Source organism: Anoplolepis gracilipes, chromosome 15, assembly GCF_047496725.1.
Source record: "Anoplolepis gracilipes chromosome 15, ASM4749672v1, whole genome shotgun sequence".
NCBI lineage: Eukaryota > Metazoa > Arthropoda > Insecta > Hymenoptera > Formicidae > Anoplolepis > Anoplolepis gracilipes.
In genome coordinates, this window is record NC_132984.1 from 3,054,143 (window position 1) to 3,070,690 (window position 16,548).

The 16,548-nt window shown below is 33.2% G+C and overlaps 1 protein-coding gene across 1 annotated transcript in view; it reads left to right on the plus strand.

Moving 5' to 3' along the window:
• The window catches only part of LOC140674111 (trehalase), a 22,382-nt gene continuing 5,834 nt past the window's right edge, over nucleotides 1-16,548 (plus strand). The window contains exons 1-8 of the mRNA XM_072907473.1: nucleotides 1-276; nucleotides 4,900-5,016; nucleotides 9,123-9,424; nucleotides 10,193-10,371; nucleotides 10,593-10,774; nucleotides 11,751-11,997; nucleotides 12,427-12,667; nucleotides 14,976-15,175. Coding sequence (XP_072763574.1) covers nucleotides 179-276; nucleotides 4,900-5,016; nucleotides 9,123-9,424; nucleotides 10,193-10,371; nucleotides 10,593-10,774; nucleotides 11,751-11,997; nucleotides 12,427-12,667; nucleotides 14,976-15,175 — 1,566 coding nt within the window. The 5' untranslated portion in view covers nucleotides 1-178. The remainder of the gene's footprint in view (nucleotides 277-4,899; nucleotides 5,017-9,122; nucleotides 9,425-10,192; nucleotides 10,372-10,592; nucleotides 10,775-11,750; nucleotides 11,998-12,426; nucleotides 12,668-14,975; nucleotides 15,176-16,548) is intronic.

Below are 16,548 nucleotides of genomic sequence, written 5' to 3' on the forward strand. Positions count from 1 at the left end.
ATCGGCAAACACGCGCGCGTGCGACGCAGATATAACCGATCGCTAGTTTTCGTGCTCGGTTATAGCGTCTGACACGCCGGTCCCGGAGACACGAGAGGAAGAGAACTCGGCACGATTTTTTGTCGAGCTCGCACGTGCTCAATAGATCCGCGAGATCCAACACTTTCATTTACCTACGATGATCTTCGTGGTTTTCGTCGTCTCCCTCGCGGTCACCTTCAGCGACGCGGCCTCGATCAAGCGTGACACCTCCGGGCCTAAGGATGTCTGTGACAGGTGAGTGAAAGTATAAACGCGCGCGATTGTTACTTTTTTTCCTCACTCGTTTCGCGATCGAGGATCAAGTAGTTTACGAGCGAACCGTTCTTTCTTTGTCTCTTTCATGTTTACAAAAAATAGTCGCAAGTTTTTATCTGTTTTACATGAAAAGATATTCAAATAGAAAATACAAATCATAGAACTTTTTCTCCTTTCGGTGATCTTTGATGAAAAAAAAAATAAAAAAAAAAAAGAAAAACTTTTATCTTCTTAACGTCTAAATTTTATTTCAAAGTCTCTTTATCTACCAAAGCCATCTTTTTGACTGACAAAGCGAATTTGCAACAAATCCATGCAAATTAATCTTGACGTAGTGACTCGAGATCCTTCCTTGGTCGCCTTATTGACAGCAGGTAAAACTTTCGCCATTGTTCTCGCAGAGAGACGCATTCATACTTCTTGTTGAAATATCACATAGGAAAACAACTTCTTGATCTTTGCACACTTTCCTGTCCTTCATATGTATCTTTCAGGGTAATTAAACCGATCATTTCATTATATTTATTTACTTAACGAGGCAGGAATGATCACGATTGCCGTTCATCAGTTATGGAATAAGTTAGTTAGCCCGAGTTTCCCAAGCCGATTTAAGCTATCACCATAAGGGAAGCAGAAGTTATAGATTCCATTAAATGATTAGTCTTACCTAATTATGTGATAATGTGAAATTAATTAACGTCAAGAAATTTACATATTTGCCTCTTTACATTAAAGGTGGACTGTCAAATAGCTGTGTAGCACCATTACTTGCCCCTGTAGAGGAAATTTACTTTAACACACTCTCTCTTTATTCTGTTATCTTGCTTTATGATACATGTGCGTACTACAATTGTTGTTGCATGTCGGATAAAACTGTGCAGATCATCAACGAGTCATTCCGGAAATTTAGCGACGATAACAGCTTATCTCTAACCCGATAACCGTTCACTTTTAACGTACATCACACTTGTCATTAACTTGTCATTTTTAATAATAACAGCAAAAATGCATCGCTAGAACTGTAAATGATATAGTTCGAGTGAATTTCTTTGTATCGAACGGTTTATCAATAACTTATCTCACGAGGCTTATCGCGATAAGCAAGGACACGACAGTCATTAACGTCGATTAATCACAATTGCAATTTAATAATTTCTTCTCGGATTGTATCAATAATTATAATTGTGCGAAAATATTGAAAATGGTCTTTAGAATCTTTTTTGTTTCGTAAATACACTAAAACATTTTAAGTATATTTATATATGTATATGTAGAAACCATATCCTTCTTTTCTTTTTCTTTCTTTCTCTCTCTTTCTCTTTCTTTATTTAATATTATATCCCTTCTCCTTTTTTCTTCCATCTCTTCTTTTTTCTATTAATTACACAAATATAAATTACATATTAAATATACATATAAAATCATGAGAAAAGTTTATACATAGGTTCATCATATATAATACATGCATATATAATATACGTACCTTTTTTTGTTTCTCTTTTTCTCTTCTTCGTTTTCTTTAACTTTTTTTTTAACTTTTTTTGAATTTTTTTACATAAACTGTCAAAATTTGACAGCTACAGACGACACGTGCGAAGCAAGTCGTAATAACGCACTTGACAACGAGACATCGCGACAACCAATCGGCATCTCGGAAAACAGGCAACAATATGTAAATAATATGCCTTTTTTAGAAGAGGGACATAATCTCTAAGTGTTCTAGTTACATAGTTGCACTCTTTATATTCGATGAAAAAAAAATGGAATGTCAGCAACGTCAAGCGCAAACGTGAAACTTTTCAAACTTTTTTATGAAAGTTTCATCCGCACTCTCGAAATTTCGTTCTCGCACTCGAGAAGAGAAAACATGAAGGGTTCGTTAATGGCGTTTCATTTTCCACGACGGAGAAAACGTTCCGTTTTACGGAAAGTATCTCTTTAGAGTTTCCGGATTTTTTTTTCGGCTCTCAGTTTCTCACATCCGAGTTTTCTCGATCTTTCCTCTTCTTTAATCCATCAAAATCCCATTATGATACAGAAAATATCCTTGTTAGATTCATCGGACGGACAGCTTTGAACAGGCGATAGGGTTAAGACGTATCGACAAGGTTCATTTACTCATACGAATCATTTAAATTGAAAGACAAGCGGACGATATTAACAACGTTCTCAACAAAAATAAGCTACGTTTGTGACGTAAAAAAATAAAGCATTTCTTTAGTTTACTTTGGACAATCATGTCGGTGAATTGAAGATAAAATGCAGCAGTGTATAATCGATTAAGAAATTTTGTAAACTTTTTTAATTAGACATTTGCAAAAAAGTATCTACAAACAAGTTATACAAAGTAAATTACACGCCGTTTTCATTCCTCTTAATACTTTGAAGAACAACAAAGAAACGGGACGAGTCGATGTTTTTCAATTCTGTTTTTCTTTTAATATTTTTTTCTCTTAAATATATACATATATAAAGAGATGTATGTATTTAAATATATTCTTATACAAATGTATATCAAAAATATCAATGGGCGCGATTATATTGAAATGAAACCATTTCATGCAAAAGATCATCGCATTTTTCTTTTCAGAAAGTACACTTTAAAGAAACTGTTTTGACATGAAAAGGGATCTCCGTTTATACAAGAAGCATTTCAATACCATGTTGAATCTTTGTTGCTCAAATATCGAATACAGAAAGTGCTCTTCGGATATCAAAAGCTGTTGAAAGATTGAAGATTTCGCGAATCTTGAAATTATAGCGTGTCAACTTTTCGATAATAAGAAATTAATCCCGAAAAATGTATTTTATTATTCTTCTCTATTTTTTTTTTTTTTTTTTTTTTTTTTTTGTATAGCACGATCGAGGAGGAATCTCTCTCGATAAGGAAAAGAATACGAGGCACGATTCATGATTCGACGACCCGTTTCTAGTCGAAACGAGGATGGAGCATACATTTATGCTTCGACGATCCCATATTTGTCGTAAAAACAAAGGACCACGAGGCAACTCTTCTCGTTCCCGGTCGCTTTTCAGCTATGCAACTTTCTTAGCTGATTTTATAGCCCGTCGGTTTCAGGAAGCAGAAATTTCGTATCAGATCGACGTCAGTGTCGACGTAGTTGTCGAGGAAAAATAACAGTCTCCGAGTTTCACTTAAAGTTGTCATTTCGCTTAAACTCGGATGTACTCACAGTTGCTAGGACAGGCTCTTGGTCATCGTTGGAAAATATATATCGACGTTTGATATCTCTTAAGATAAGATAGTTGATTGAAAAAGTTTCCTAAACAACAGTAAAAGGGGCACGTAAGAGTGCTTTAGATCGAACAAGTATCTCTTGTTAGCTACGGATTATACAATATAAATTTCAAGTTGGTTCTTCTTTAGCGAAAAAAACTTGGAAAAATATGATTCCAAGTTAAAAGTTTCTTTTCAACATTAGCCTGTTGAAAACAATCCTTTTGATTGTAATTAAAATTTTTTACTTAGACATTTTTTTAACGCTTACATTTTATATTTATTAAATTCGTTATTTTATTCATTAAATTAATAAGATTATCGAAAGAGCTCCGAATTAATAAATATAAATAAGTAAGTAAGAAAGAGGCAATAGGAGCGAGGAGATGTAAATATTTTTGAAACTTATAATTTTATATTCACATCTCCTCGCTCCTATTGCCTCTTTCTTACTTACTTATTTATATTCATTAAATTAAATTTCAGATGTGATTCCTTTTTAAAATATCTCGGGTTTAATTTCACTACGAATAATATACATTGACTAAATTAAAGTAAATATATATCTTATTTGACTGTCTCGCTATTCTCGTTTATAATAATTAATTTTGAAAATATTAAGATAACATTAAGTGACTAAATATTTCGACAATATATTAACGTCTCATGTATATATACGCATAATTCTAAAATAAAGTAAATTCAAATTATGTGCCTCAATTTTGTTAATCATTCAGCGTTTAATTTCCAACCGCAGGGGGTCATATGCTATTTTATTTAAATATGCAGTGCTGCTTGAAAAACAAATACACATATATGAGAATATTATTTTCAAGAGAGATTATAATACGGTCGAGAGAATGTTTTTATTACACGCCTGACATTCTTGAGAAAGAGAATTTTATTATTTATACAGTCCTTCGAGGTTAAAATTAATCAAATGCTTTCAGTATTAATTTAGTTCATAATTACATATTGTGACAAGACGTCATTTTTTTTCTTAGCTGTGACAAGACTTAATTTAAAATTAAACTTTGCTTTGTTTATTTTTGGAGATGCGTATATATATATATATATATATTTTTTTTTTTTTTTTTTCGAAAATTCAATGACTATGCGACCGTTTCAATTTACCGTTATAGGCGGTTGTTGGTACAGTTACATCAAATACAATTCCGCAAAATCTGTTAATTTAACTGTTAACAGGCCGGCCGCCTGTCGAACGCACGGCATCACGTACTACAAACATTGTTATGTACAAACACGTATGATTGGATTAATCATTTTTATCGAGACCTAATTGGCGATGTTTGTGTAATTACACTTTCCCATTATCCATCTCACGCCACTGTATTGATTTTCAGCAAGGTTTATTGCGAAGGACCACTGCTGAAAACGGTGCAGCTCGCCGGGATTTTTAATGACAGCAAAACCTTCGTAGACCTGTATCAGCTTCACAATCCGGACGTAACTGTAAACAAGTAAGTGGATAGACATCTGTTATATAAAAACGAATCGCGAAGAATGTAACGAGCTTCGATAGTTTTCTCTCTTTTCCTTTTTTAAAGAATTATATATAAGATGGAAATATTTTTTAATATTTTTCTACTTTTTTTGTAAGCAATCATCTTTCTTAATGCATTCGATTTCCGATCGCTGCATTTTATATGACTGTCGCAAAGTAAGTTTTCATTTTATACTTTTAAAACGTCTTGCGTCAATTCAAATGATTTATATATATATATATATATATATATATATATATATATATATATATATATATATATAAAGTACTCTATCGAAAAAGAAAAGAAATATATAATTCCTCAAAGCGTCAACGATATTCATATAAAAACGATTTCAACGTTTGAACGCATTTTCTAAATTTACATGCTTTTAAGTGAACAAATATTGTAATTTAAATTTCTGATTAATCGTGAAGCTCCATCAGAATATATCAGACATTTTGCCCCGCTCGTAATCCTTATTATTTAAATAATCTGCCATTATTTCTAATAAAGCAAAAAAAGTAAACTATGAAACGGGACGTTGCATTTTAATATATGTTGGCTGGCAAAAGGAAGAGAAAAAGAGCTTCTTTCTTGTATAAATTAATCTCAAAATATAGTTCTTTCTTCCTTTTAATATTTTGAAAATATTTTGTATTGAAATGACATGATATAAAATGACAAGTATTTAAAAAAAACAAATAAATGGAAATGTATGAAAAAGTATGTATAAAAAATAAGCAATAGGTTTTAAATATCAGATAACATAAAATTTTATTCTGTACATAGTTATATTTGTTTTAAAATAAAATAATTGCTTTCGCATAAAAATAAAAAATGACAAAGGGGAGATAAAGAGAGTTTGTTAAAATTAAAATTAATTAGTTGTTATTATATTAAAATAAAGTGAATTATAAAATAAACTTAATTATCTGTAATATTGCACTAAAATTTCTATTCAATTCTTAATTTTTTTTCAAATTGTTTCAAGATAACTATTCGATAATTGTCGGTTCGATAAATTTTAATGCACTTAGTATTTTAACATATTAAAAAACATGCGCAACGACAGTTATCGATGTGTATGTACATAACAATGTATACAGAACAGTATCCTTGAATTAAAATTTGAAAAAAAAAAATTGAAAATCGAACAGAAATTTTAATAAAATATTACCGATAATTAAATTTATTTTATAAATAATAAATTTTTATTTTAATAACAGATAATTAAATTAATTTTATAGTAACAAGCTCTTCTCTCTCGTTGCCACTTTTTATTTTTTTGCAAAACCAATTATTTTTTTTTAAAGCAAAATAAATATAACAAAGCTTTCTCCGATATGAATATAAAATTGCAAAGTGATTTACTATTGTAATGTGAAATAACAGAATCATTCGGGGATGCGCGGAGATACAGTCAAGTCTCTCGTTATGTTTTCCATAATTTCGCGTGCACTGACGTTCGATCTTCCGGTCGTAAACACGTCATTTGGATCAAAAGAGCATGAGCGTATCGCTTTAGGCTCGCTTCGTACGAGACGTAATCAAATTCCGTGGTCGCCCGTATGAAGGAGATCTTAATCGCGTCACGGCAGCTGAGAGCAAATACGCGTAGCTCTACTTTACTGACATGCATGATATATTACGATATATTTGCAGGCAAATTGGAAATTACATCGAGCAATATTGATATATTTTTGCTCGTATATATCAATAAAATGCGTTCCTTTCCAACATCGGTTTTATTTACGTCCGTCGAGATCGATTTCGATGCAAAAGAAATGATGCGCTTCTCGACAATCAATCTTTCTTTATCTTATCCATTATTTTCACAGAAATTGCGATAAAATAATGTTTGAAACGAGAGTTTCTACGTGAGAATCATCGCTATCTACTTCCCAGGGTTGGAAAGTAACGCGTTACTTGTAACGCCGTTACCGTTACAGTTACTTTTTTTTTCTGTAACTGTAGCGGCAACGTAAGGTAACTGTCCCAGTTGTAAGTCTGTTTCAATGTTTCAATAGTAAGTAACTTTTGCTTTTTAATTTATTTTATTAAACAATTAATTATTTAACATATTTATTATAATTAATTATTAAACATATTTAAAAAGAAATATTATCACGTTATCTATTAGTAAAATATCACATTTTTAACTTAACTATAATATTGCAAAAAAATTAAGAAAAAGAATTTTTAACTGGCGATGTTTTTGTTTATTTGCAGTGTAAATGTCAATACTTAGTAAGAAAGTCTACATATTTCGTAAATGAAATAAGTTTATATTTCTTTGCACAATAAGAGATATGTTGTTTCGAATTGCAATGGGAACTAAAAGATTATAAGTGACTTATCTGGGTCATCAATAGACAGTTATTAAAATTTAAATAATTATTTTATATACAAATAAAAACTTTTTTATTTTTATTAAATATGATAGCTAAAAGTTCAGAGAATTATTATGTAAAATATATATTCGACTCATTATACTCCTTTTTTTAAACATAAAAAGAATCGTAGTCAATAGCTTATAACTGGGACAGCTAGCTTAGTTACATTTTTTTAGCAACGGTAACGAATTTAACAGTTACTTTTATCTGTACTTTTTATATATGCAACCTATTTATGACATATTATATTTTTCATTTTCGTTCAATCATTCAATCAATTATTCAATCTTCAACTATCATCATATATTCATATAGGTCATTGTAAGCGCGTTCTGAATACGGAGCGTAATTATAAGAGCGCTAAAAATATATCGTGTATCTGATTATATAGTTCGAAATTTAATGCAAACTAAAATTTTGTTATTTATACTTTGAGTGTTTTAAAATGTTTTCCTTATAATTTATGGTTTTACAAATTTAAAATAAAAAATTAAAAAAAATTTATTGATATTTTATTAATATTTTAATGATTAATTTTTTAATAAAATGTATTACAAAAATATATTTTTTATTTAATTTTTAATCTTGTTTAACAAACAGTTACTTTTTAAGTAACGTTAACGATAACTAGTCACTATTTTGACTCGGTAACTATAGTTACTTTTTAAAAGCAACTTTCCCGTCCCTGCTACTTTCCAGCAAAATTTAGTGCTTTATATAAATGTGATTGCGGTCTCCGTAGACTATAACGTGTGGTTTTATGCGCGTGTGTCAACGAAGATTCGGATTCTTTAATGGACTCGTGTCGCGAGTAAATCTGTCGACTTCGCACGCGACTCTCTCTTTCTCTCTCTGCACGTTCGCATTAAATCGCTTCCCGTGTAGAAATATTTATGGTTTCCGTTTTACGGCGCCGCGTACATCGTTATACGTTATGCCCGCTTTCGTTTCACCTTACAGATTTTTTTCCACCGAGCGAAATTATAGTCTCGGATCGAACCTCGCAACTTTATTCCGATATCGCGATAGCGAACGATAACGAGCTGGAGAGAATGTACGCGTGCTGGAGTTATTTTCTGAGAATGTGTATACCATATTATCGGATTCGCGCGTAGATTTGTTTCCCCAAATGTGTTACATAATATCTGATAACCTCTGATAATGTTACATTACATAGCTGTAATGTACACATTACAGCTAAATAAATATGGATGAAGGAAAAAATTAATGAATCATTGATTTAATAAGGTCAGATATTTCTTGTTATTATATAAGCACAATTATGAATATTTGTATTTAATGAAACGTATTTGTACGATTGCTCTGAATTATCAGAAATTTGCTATCATATCATAATCATGGAGCTTTCCATTACATGATAACGCGTGTTTGAACGATAGATATTATTTTACGGAATAATGCAAAATGTATTAAAATTAATATAAATTTTAACCGTAAGATAACATTTAACTTGGAAGATAATAAACTTTAATGTTCCATTTGGTAAATAAAAAAACTTCTTAGCTATAATGTAGAAAAGGGAAAGAGATAAAAAGAAAACTTTTTTTTTTTCCAGTTTTACTTTTTACGTGGAAATTTAAAGTTAAAGGAAAGGTTTTATAATTTATTAAACGAACTTTTAAAGATTCAGTAAATTCGAAATTGATTCGACTCAAACTGTTCTAGTTTCAATGCGTTGATGAAAGCAACCAACAACTCGCCTAATCGCTCTGAAGTAGCCAAGTTCGTCAGCGAAAATTTTGCTATGCAAGATGAACTGGATAACTCAACGTTGCCGGACTGGAAGGAGAACCCGACTATCCTGAAAAATATACAAGATCCGCAATTTCGCGAGTGGGCGAGACGTTTAAATTATATTTGGAAAACGTTAGCGAGAAAAATAAAGGACGACGTGATGATCGACCCACAACGACACAGCTTGATTTACGTGAACCACACTTTTATTGTTCCCGGAGGACGATTTAGAGGTGATATCTCGAGAGAGAAATTATCTTTCCATTTAACATAAAGTCAAACCGCGATGCGACTTTTTCGTTGAATATTGCAGTTAAACGAAATGAATATTCAGTTAATCCTGATTTATCGTAGCTTTAAAAAAAAAAATTAAAAAAAAACATTTTATTGGCATCAAATATTAACGGTTCTTAAAAATATCTGGCTGTATTCTTTTATATTCTTGAATTGAATCCCGTAAACGACTCTCTAAAAATTCTGTACTGTCGGTAAACTTTGAGAACAGTTATATTCGTAGAGCCCTGATGGCGGTAAAGTTGACATTTTTGCGACTACGTATTTTTACGTGTTTACATTGGCAGTAGCCAACGAGAAGTCGTTTCGTATTTTTATGTGTTTGCATTGCCAAGAGTCAAGAAGTGATAATAATTTTTATGATATTTGTTATACGCAAACCTTCCTTCTCTTTAATCCTATCTCTTTGCAAAAGTGGACGCTAAAGAACTACCATAGGGACGATGAGATAGGCACTAATTTCTTTCAGACTGATAGTGAAGATAAATAGAGGGACGATTCTTTTTTTTTTTTTTTTTTTTTTTACTTGTAAATAATAAAATCGCTAAAATATAATCTTCGTGAATTTTAAAAGCTTCCTTTTTTTGATTGATTATTATAAGCGTTTTGTTAAAAATAATGTAGATAAAAAAGTATGACGGCAAAAAGAAATGAAAAGAGAGAAAAAGTTGGACGCACAATGAAAGGAAATCAAATTTTTGCTGCAGAATTTTATTATTGGGACAGCTACTGGATAATCGAGGGACTTTTATTATGTGACATGCCCATCACCGTGAAGGGAATGCTCGAGAATTTCCTCTCCATGGTGGAGAGATTCGGTTTCGTTCCGAACGGCGGTAGAGTTTATTACTTGTCGCGGAGCCAGCCGCCCCTGTTGATACCGATGGTACGTACGGCGTCTTCAACGTCTTTTATAAGTACAAAGCATATTTTTCCGCTTCTGTCTTTGAATTAGTTGCATCTCGTGCGGAGATCCAACTAATGGATGCCAATAGCGTAGTTGCTTTGTGTACAAGAATTTCGTCTCTTTACCTCCCTTTTAAACAGTATTTCGCGAAGAATTCAAAGTTTCATTTTTGTCTCAAACGCTGAAACGATCTCTTCCAGGTCGCGAAATATTACGATTATACGAAGGATCGCGATTTTCTGAAGCAAAACATAGCCGTTCTCGACAAGGAATTCGAATACTGGCAAAACGAGAAGACTGTAAACGTAATAAAGGACGGTAAAGCTTACAGGGTGGCGCGTTACGTGACAAACAGCAATGGTCCACGACCAGAGAGTTACAAGTAAGCTCCCCTCCCGCCGGACAGAAAACATGTTTGCAGGACGTGTCTGGTTCATGGAAGATCGATGTAACTGCCAAAATGTTGCGAAGAATTTTTATCTGGCGATTCTCTTCATTTTATCGCGATTGTTATTATTTTAAGTTTACTTATTAGTTTGAATTCAATCAATAAGATTTTAATAACTTGCGCAATTTTTCTCTTCGAGAATTCGAGAGAACAGAATCGCGATTTTTTTTGTACCACATTTTCTGTTATCTAGATAATCATTTAGATGAAACAGCTGCCTTATCTCATCTTTACTTAGATAATAATGGGATATAAATTATTTACATCTTTATCTTAGATGAAAATCGCATTATCGGCTTTAAATTTTTTATTTAATATAATTCTAATTAACAAAACTCAGCCTTTAATAAGAATTTTATAATTTTTTAATATATTTTGTCTTTAAATTTATATGCAAAGATGATCGAAAGGTAAGATTTACAATATTAAAATCAAGAACCACCAAGTATTTACTAAATGATAAGTTTTGCTGAATACAATTAATGTTTCATAAAGTGGAATTCAACATACAGTATACACTAATTCATTGATGAGTTTCGAGATTCAACATGTTAACAGTACGCTGCTAGTATTATAGAATTGTGTTCATAAAAAAGTAATGTCATCTTAAAATTACCTAGAAAAATTGCTTAATAATTTGATCTATTATCTCGATAAACTGGAAATAAATCATCTTTATCTTTATTAGTTAAAATAAAATATTATGTCTTATCACATCTTTATCTAGATGACTTGAAAATCACGTGTAACGCGACGCGCTAGATCTGTCATCCTTTTTCTCCTGTGAAAATACATACCTATATATATATATATATATATATTACGACAGTTGCATCGATCACCGGGATAGGTGCGTCGTTAATTATAAAGGGTTTGTAATGTAAGAACGAACGTGTACGTCCTCTCGCAGGGAGGATTACCGGGTGGCGCAACAATTGCCAGAGGAGAGGCGCGGAGAGCTTTACAACGATTTGAAAGCTGCGGCTGAGAGCGGCTGGGACTTCTCCTACAGATGGTGCATCCGGACCGACAGGAACGCTAACCTCAGCCTCATTAACGTCTCGACGAGCGACATCATACCTGTCGATTTGAATGCGATATTACAACGGAACGCTCTGTTGCTCGTTCATTTTCACAGTATTCTGGGCAACGTGGAGGTAAGCCTTTCGCTAAACTGTATCCTTCCGTTTGGATTGCTCCGCAAACGCGCGTACCATCGACGCATGTGACACAATGTATTTATTGCCCTGTCATCTCGCAAAGCGACGCGATAATATTATCCAACAAATAACGTCTGTATTCTCCACGATCCTTAATTACGACATGTAACATAATTATAAATACAAGAGGGAGGGGTACCTTTCCCCATTTGTCTTCGTAATGTATAAAGAGAAATACAAGTTGACTATTATAGATGATAGCTTCGATAGTATCATCAAATTTCGAGAGAAATAGTCTCTTACGTCAGATACACGAGATTGTGACGTAATATCATTATCGCCTGGTCTCATATCGTTATCAGCGTCGCGTAACATATATCCTGTGATCGCTATTTCAACCCTTCCCCTTTTCCGTTTTCATTCCAGAAGGCACTGGAGTACTCCAAAATCGCTATGGACTATCAAGCTGCCATTGACAACGTCCTGTGGAACGAGGACGAGGGAATTTGGCTCGATTATGATACGAGGAATAAACGATCCAGAAATACGTTCTATACTTCGAATTTGTCTCCCCTGTACACAATGAGTTACAATCGCAGTCGGAGTACCGATTACGCCCTCAAGGCTATTTCTTACCTCAAAAAAAACCAGATCGATTTGTACTTCGGTAAGTTTACATCGATCGTCAATGTGCTTTCTCCTCCTCTCTTATTTTTTGCGAAAATAAAATTTCCTTCTTTTTAACTGTAAAATATTTCGCAAAACGTGTATGGTATACATATATATTCCTGCTTTTTCGTTGCAAAATGTAATATAATTTGTCTATTTAATCTTTTCTCCGGGATTTTTTTGCCTGTCGAACGTCAAGAGCTAAATTCGAAACGTTCTACTTTATCGTAGTTTGCAAAATTCAAACGAGTGCGAATTTAAAATGCATCGAGAAGATTTGTCAAGAAGAATCTCGCGCGGTGTTTAAAATTACCAATTTGTTTTAATCCTTTCGTGCGCTTTTGACCCCTCCGAAGTAACCGAAATAAAATAAACAAATGGCGCCAAAGTGGCCGAAATAAATGGGACAGAAATAACGCATAGTCGGAAAGACCAAAGGTTCGACGATCGATAAAGCCTCGTGAACGCAGCCATGAACGGGATATACGAGTTAATCAAACTTCCGCGGAGGATCGTTTATCTTTCATTTTCTTTTTCAAACTCGCCAAAGCCATTCGGCATTCTTTTTTTTTTTTTGTTTTGCCAAAATCATTCCAGAAACCCGGGGTAAACAGTTATTTCACCGATTAACTCTCTTCAAAGAGAAACCGGCGAGAGGCAGATTATGTATCTAGCAGGCTGAACCGCTGCCAAATACCAGATTATACAAACGCTTCATAATATAATACACGGAACGGACTGACGAGAATTTTAGGAATGCTACAGCTGAATTATCTCAAGCAAATTGGAGTTCCGTATAATCGCGCGCATATAATACCCATTAAAAATAATTGCACCAAACTATTTGATAGCGCATCACAATATTCATTATTACGCAACTTCAGCTACAATTTCACAAAGCAACAAGGATGATGAGTTGCTTCTTAATTGAATATAAAGTCCTAAATGGACAGGATTTAGTATGTCCCGTCAAACTTGCATAGGGCAGCGCAACAGGGATGCAAGTCTTGCCGTTCGCAATAAATAATTTAAGCAGCTTGAGAAAGTTTGGATTTTGTTATCTTACAAGTGTAATGACTTTAAGCAGTTTCTTAAGTACGTTCGTATAAGGGCTTTGGCGAGTCTCCCTGTTTGCGACTGAAGCGCCATTATTCTTGATAATAGGGGAGTAACTGGAGAAAGAGATGTACACGCGAGGGAGAGTTTCCAGATGTTAGGAGGAACACGTGAACTATCGCGATCTGTCAATGACCGGCTCGCATCCGGAAAAATTGGATGGAACCTGCATGGAGAATATTCCCAATCGGATTTGTACGGCTGCCAACGACAGTGATTCGTGAAAGTTTTGGAAGAATTTTTCCGCGAGTAAATTACTTCTTGGCGTGGGCATCGTGCCTCCTGCCTCGATATTGACAATTAACTAAAATATAGCGTGACACTTTTCTCAGAGAGAATATTATTAGAGCATTTGTTTAACTTCGGTTGTTTATACGTTTAAAAAGTAATTTAAAGTTCTATATGAAATATTAATGGAATAAATTGCTTTTTTTATAAAATAAATATAATACACACATATAATAGAAATGTTACTTTTAAGAAGAGCGTAGGTAAATTGAAGTTTTTTTTTTTATAAAAAAACCTTTTAATTAAAAGTAAATTTAATAAAACATTTTATTATATCTTTAATGTAACTTTCTACATTATATGCACACCTCCGATGATAAAAAGCATCGATCAATTATATTTGATCGAAGTATTGAGTAATACTGTTGAGATTGATCGCGAGTCGACCAAATTTTCATTAAGGAAACATTGACTTCAAATTGATCAAAGGATTCGTAAGAATGAAAGATGAAAGAAATTTCAGTAAATTGGAACATTTTTTTCTCTCTATCTCTATCTCTCTCTCTCTCTCTTTCTCTCTCTATGGGAGTGACATATTTAATATGATTCATCAATGAGTATTTTAATCTCAGAAACGTGGATATTCCGGATTAATTTTTATTTATTCGATTAATAAAGCACGAGACGAATCAAGCTGTAATTTGTTTTAATTTAATAAAAAATTATATTTTCTACATAATCGTTCGTCAAAAATTCTAGAAATGAGACGCGTTTAGATTAAATTTAGGTTGCAGTTAAAGGATTATTTGTCTTGAGGGATCAAGACGTCTTTACACTGCAAACGATTTCGTGCAGCGATTCTCTGTAATCATCCGGGTCCGATTGTCTCGAATCAGAGAGCGATATCGAGCTTTCGTGGAAACAATAGTAACAAGAAACGATTCGCTTGCTTTACGTTGCAGGCGGTACGCCAACTACCTTGAACTACACTGGTGAACAATGGGACTTTCCTAACGCGTGGCCGCCTCTGCAATCTTTCCTGATTCTCGGTCTCTATCGAACTGACGTAAAAGAAGCGATGGTGCTAGCGAACACATTGGCTGGAAGATGGCTCAGATCCAATTATATTGGTTACGACGAATACGGCAAGATGTTTGAGAAGGTGAGTCTGTCTTTTTTGCGTTAACCAAGAACGCAATCAATCGTGACTACCCCTCCGTTGACCGGAAAAATAACAGATTAAGGAGAGACGTTTCTTGCTGATAAATTACGGTAGATACAGAATAATAATAAATTTTATCGCAATTTTTATGATAATGGAGATATATGCGATTAAAGTCTATTTTTATCGTAAAAATATAATAAAGAAAATAATACAATTTAAAAAAATATGATAAAGAGAGAAATATAAAAAAAGAGATTTTAATTAAAATATTAACAAAAACGACAAATAAGAGTCTGTAATTGGTGCGCAATTATTATTTCATGTCGATTAAACAATTTTAACTTTATATTAAAATTTAGAATGTTAAATGAACGTTTCGGTCATTTTTTAAACCCTCTACATAAAAATATATAAATATAACGCACGCTTATCTCCCGATCTGTTATATTAATATTTTTCTTTCGAATCTAAAGAAGAAAGTAATTAATATTGTTTTAATTCGAAATTGCTACTCCCTTTGTAATTCATTATTTTTTCATATTTTTGTGCCAATACTTCCTGTTGGCAAATATCCATACGTCTGGCTGATATCAAAATTTAAAAAATGCACCTACATATCATGCTATTTAATGTTGTTTATCAGAGCAAACATTTTCATTTCCGAAAACGACATCCGGTCGCTGGTGTATCACCTCGTGGTTTTTTTTTTTTTTTTTTTATTCGATATGGAAATTCGATGAGCTATGTATTACATTTCGGTAAATGTTCTCGGTTTTCAATAGGAAGAGATAGTTTCTCATCTAATGTTCAGGCGAGAGTGACCTCACTTGTTTCCTCTTGTCGTTCCACATTGTTCTCCTGTTCTACTGGGACGTGGATGGAAACGGGAAAGAGAAAAAGGGAAGGGGGTGACGGCACGTAAGCCTCCGGGAAATACGTCCAGTATCCGGCTCGCTCTAATCTGTCTTGTTTTGTTTCGCCACCCTTCGTCTCCGAAGAAGAGAGAGGATTCAAGACGCTCGCGTGCGCGAACGTTGCGATTAAGGGTACGGGAGAGAGTACATTGAGAGAAAAGTATGTTATATACATTATTCGTCTCTTGCTTTCTTTCATTCCCTCTCTGCTTCCCCGAAGGGAGAAAAATATCGTCGGTGCGCTCATGCATATTGAAAAGGCAGTATACGTAATGGCTAGTATCGGAATGGAAAAGCGACAGAAATCTTTCTTTTTTTTTCCCCTTAAATTATTATTACTCTTTTTTTCCGCGCACGCATTTGAAATGTTTACTTTTTTTTTATTGCAATTTTTGTTAATTATTCCATATATTTTTATAATAACGTCGGAAAAAAGCCGGTTTTATGTTAAATTAT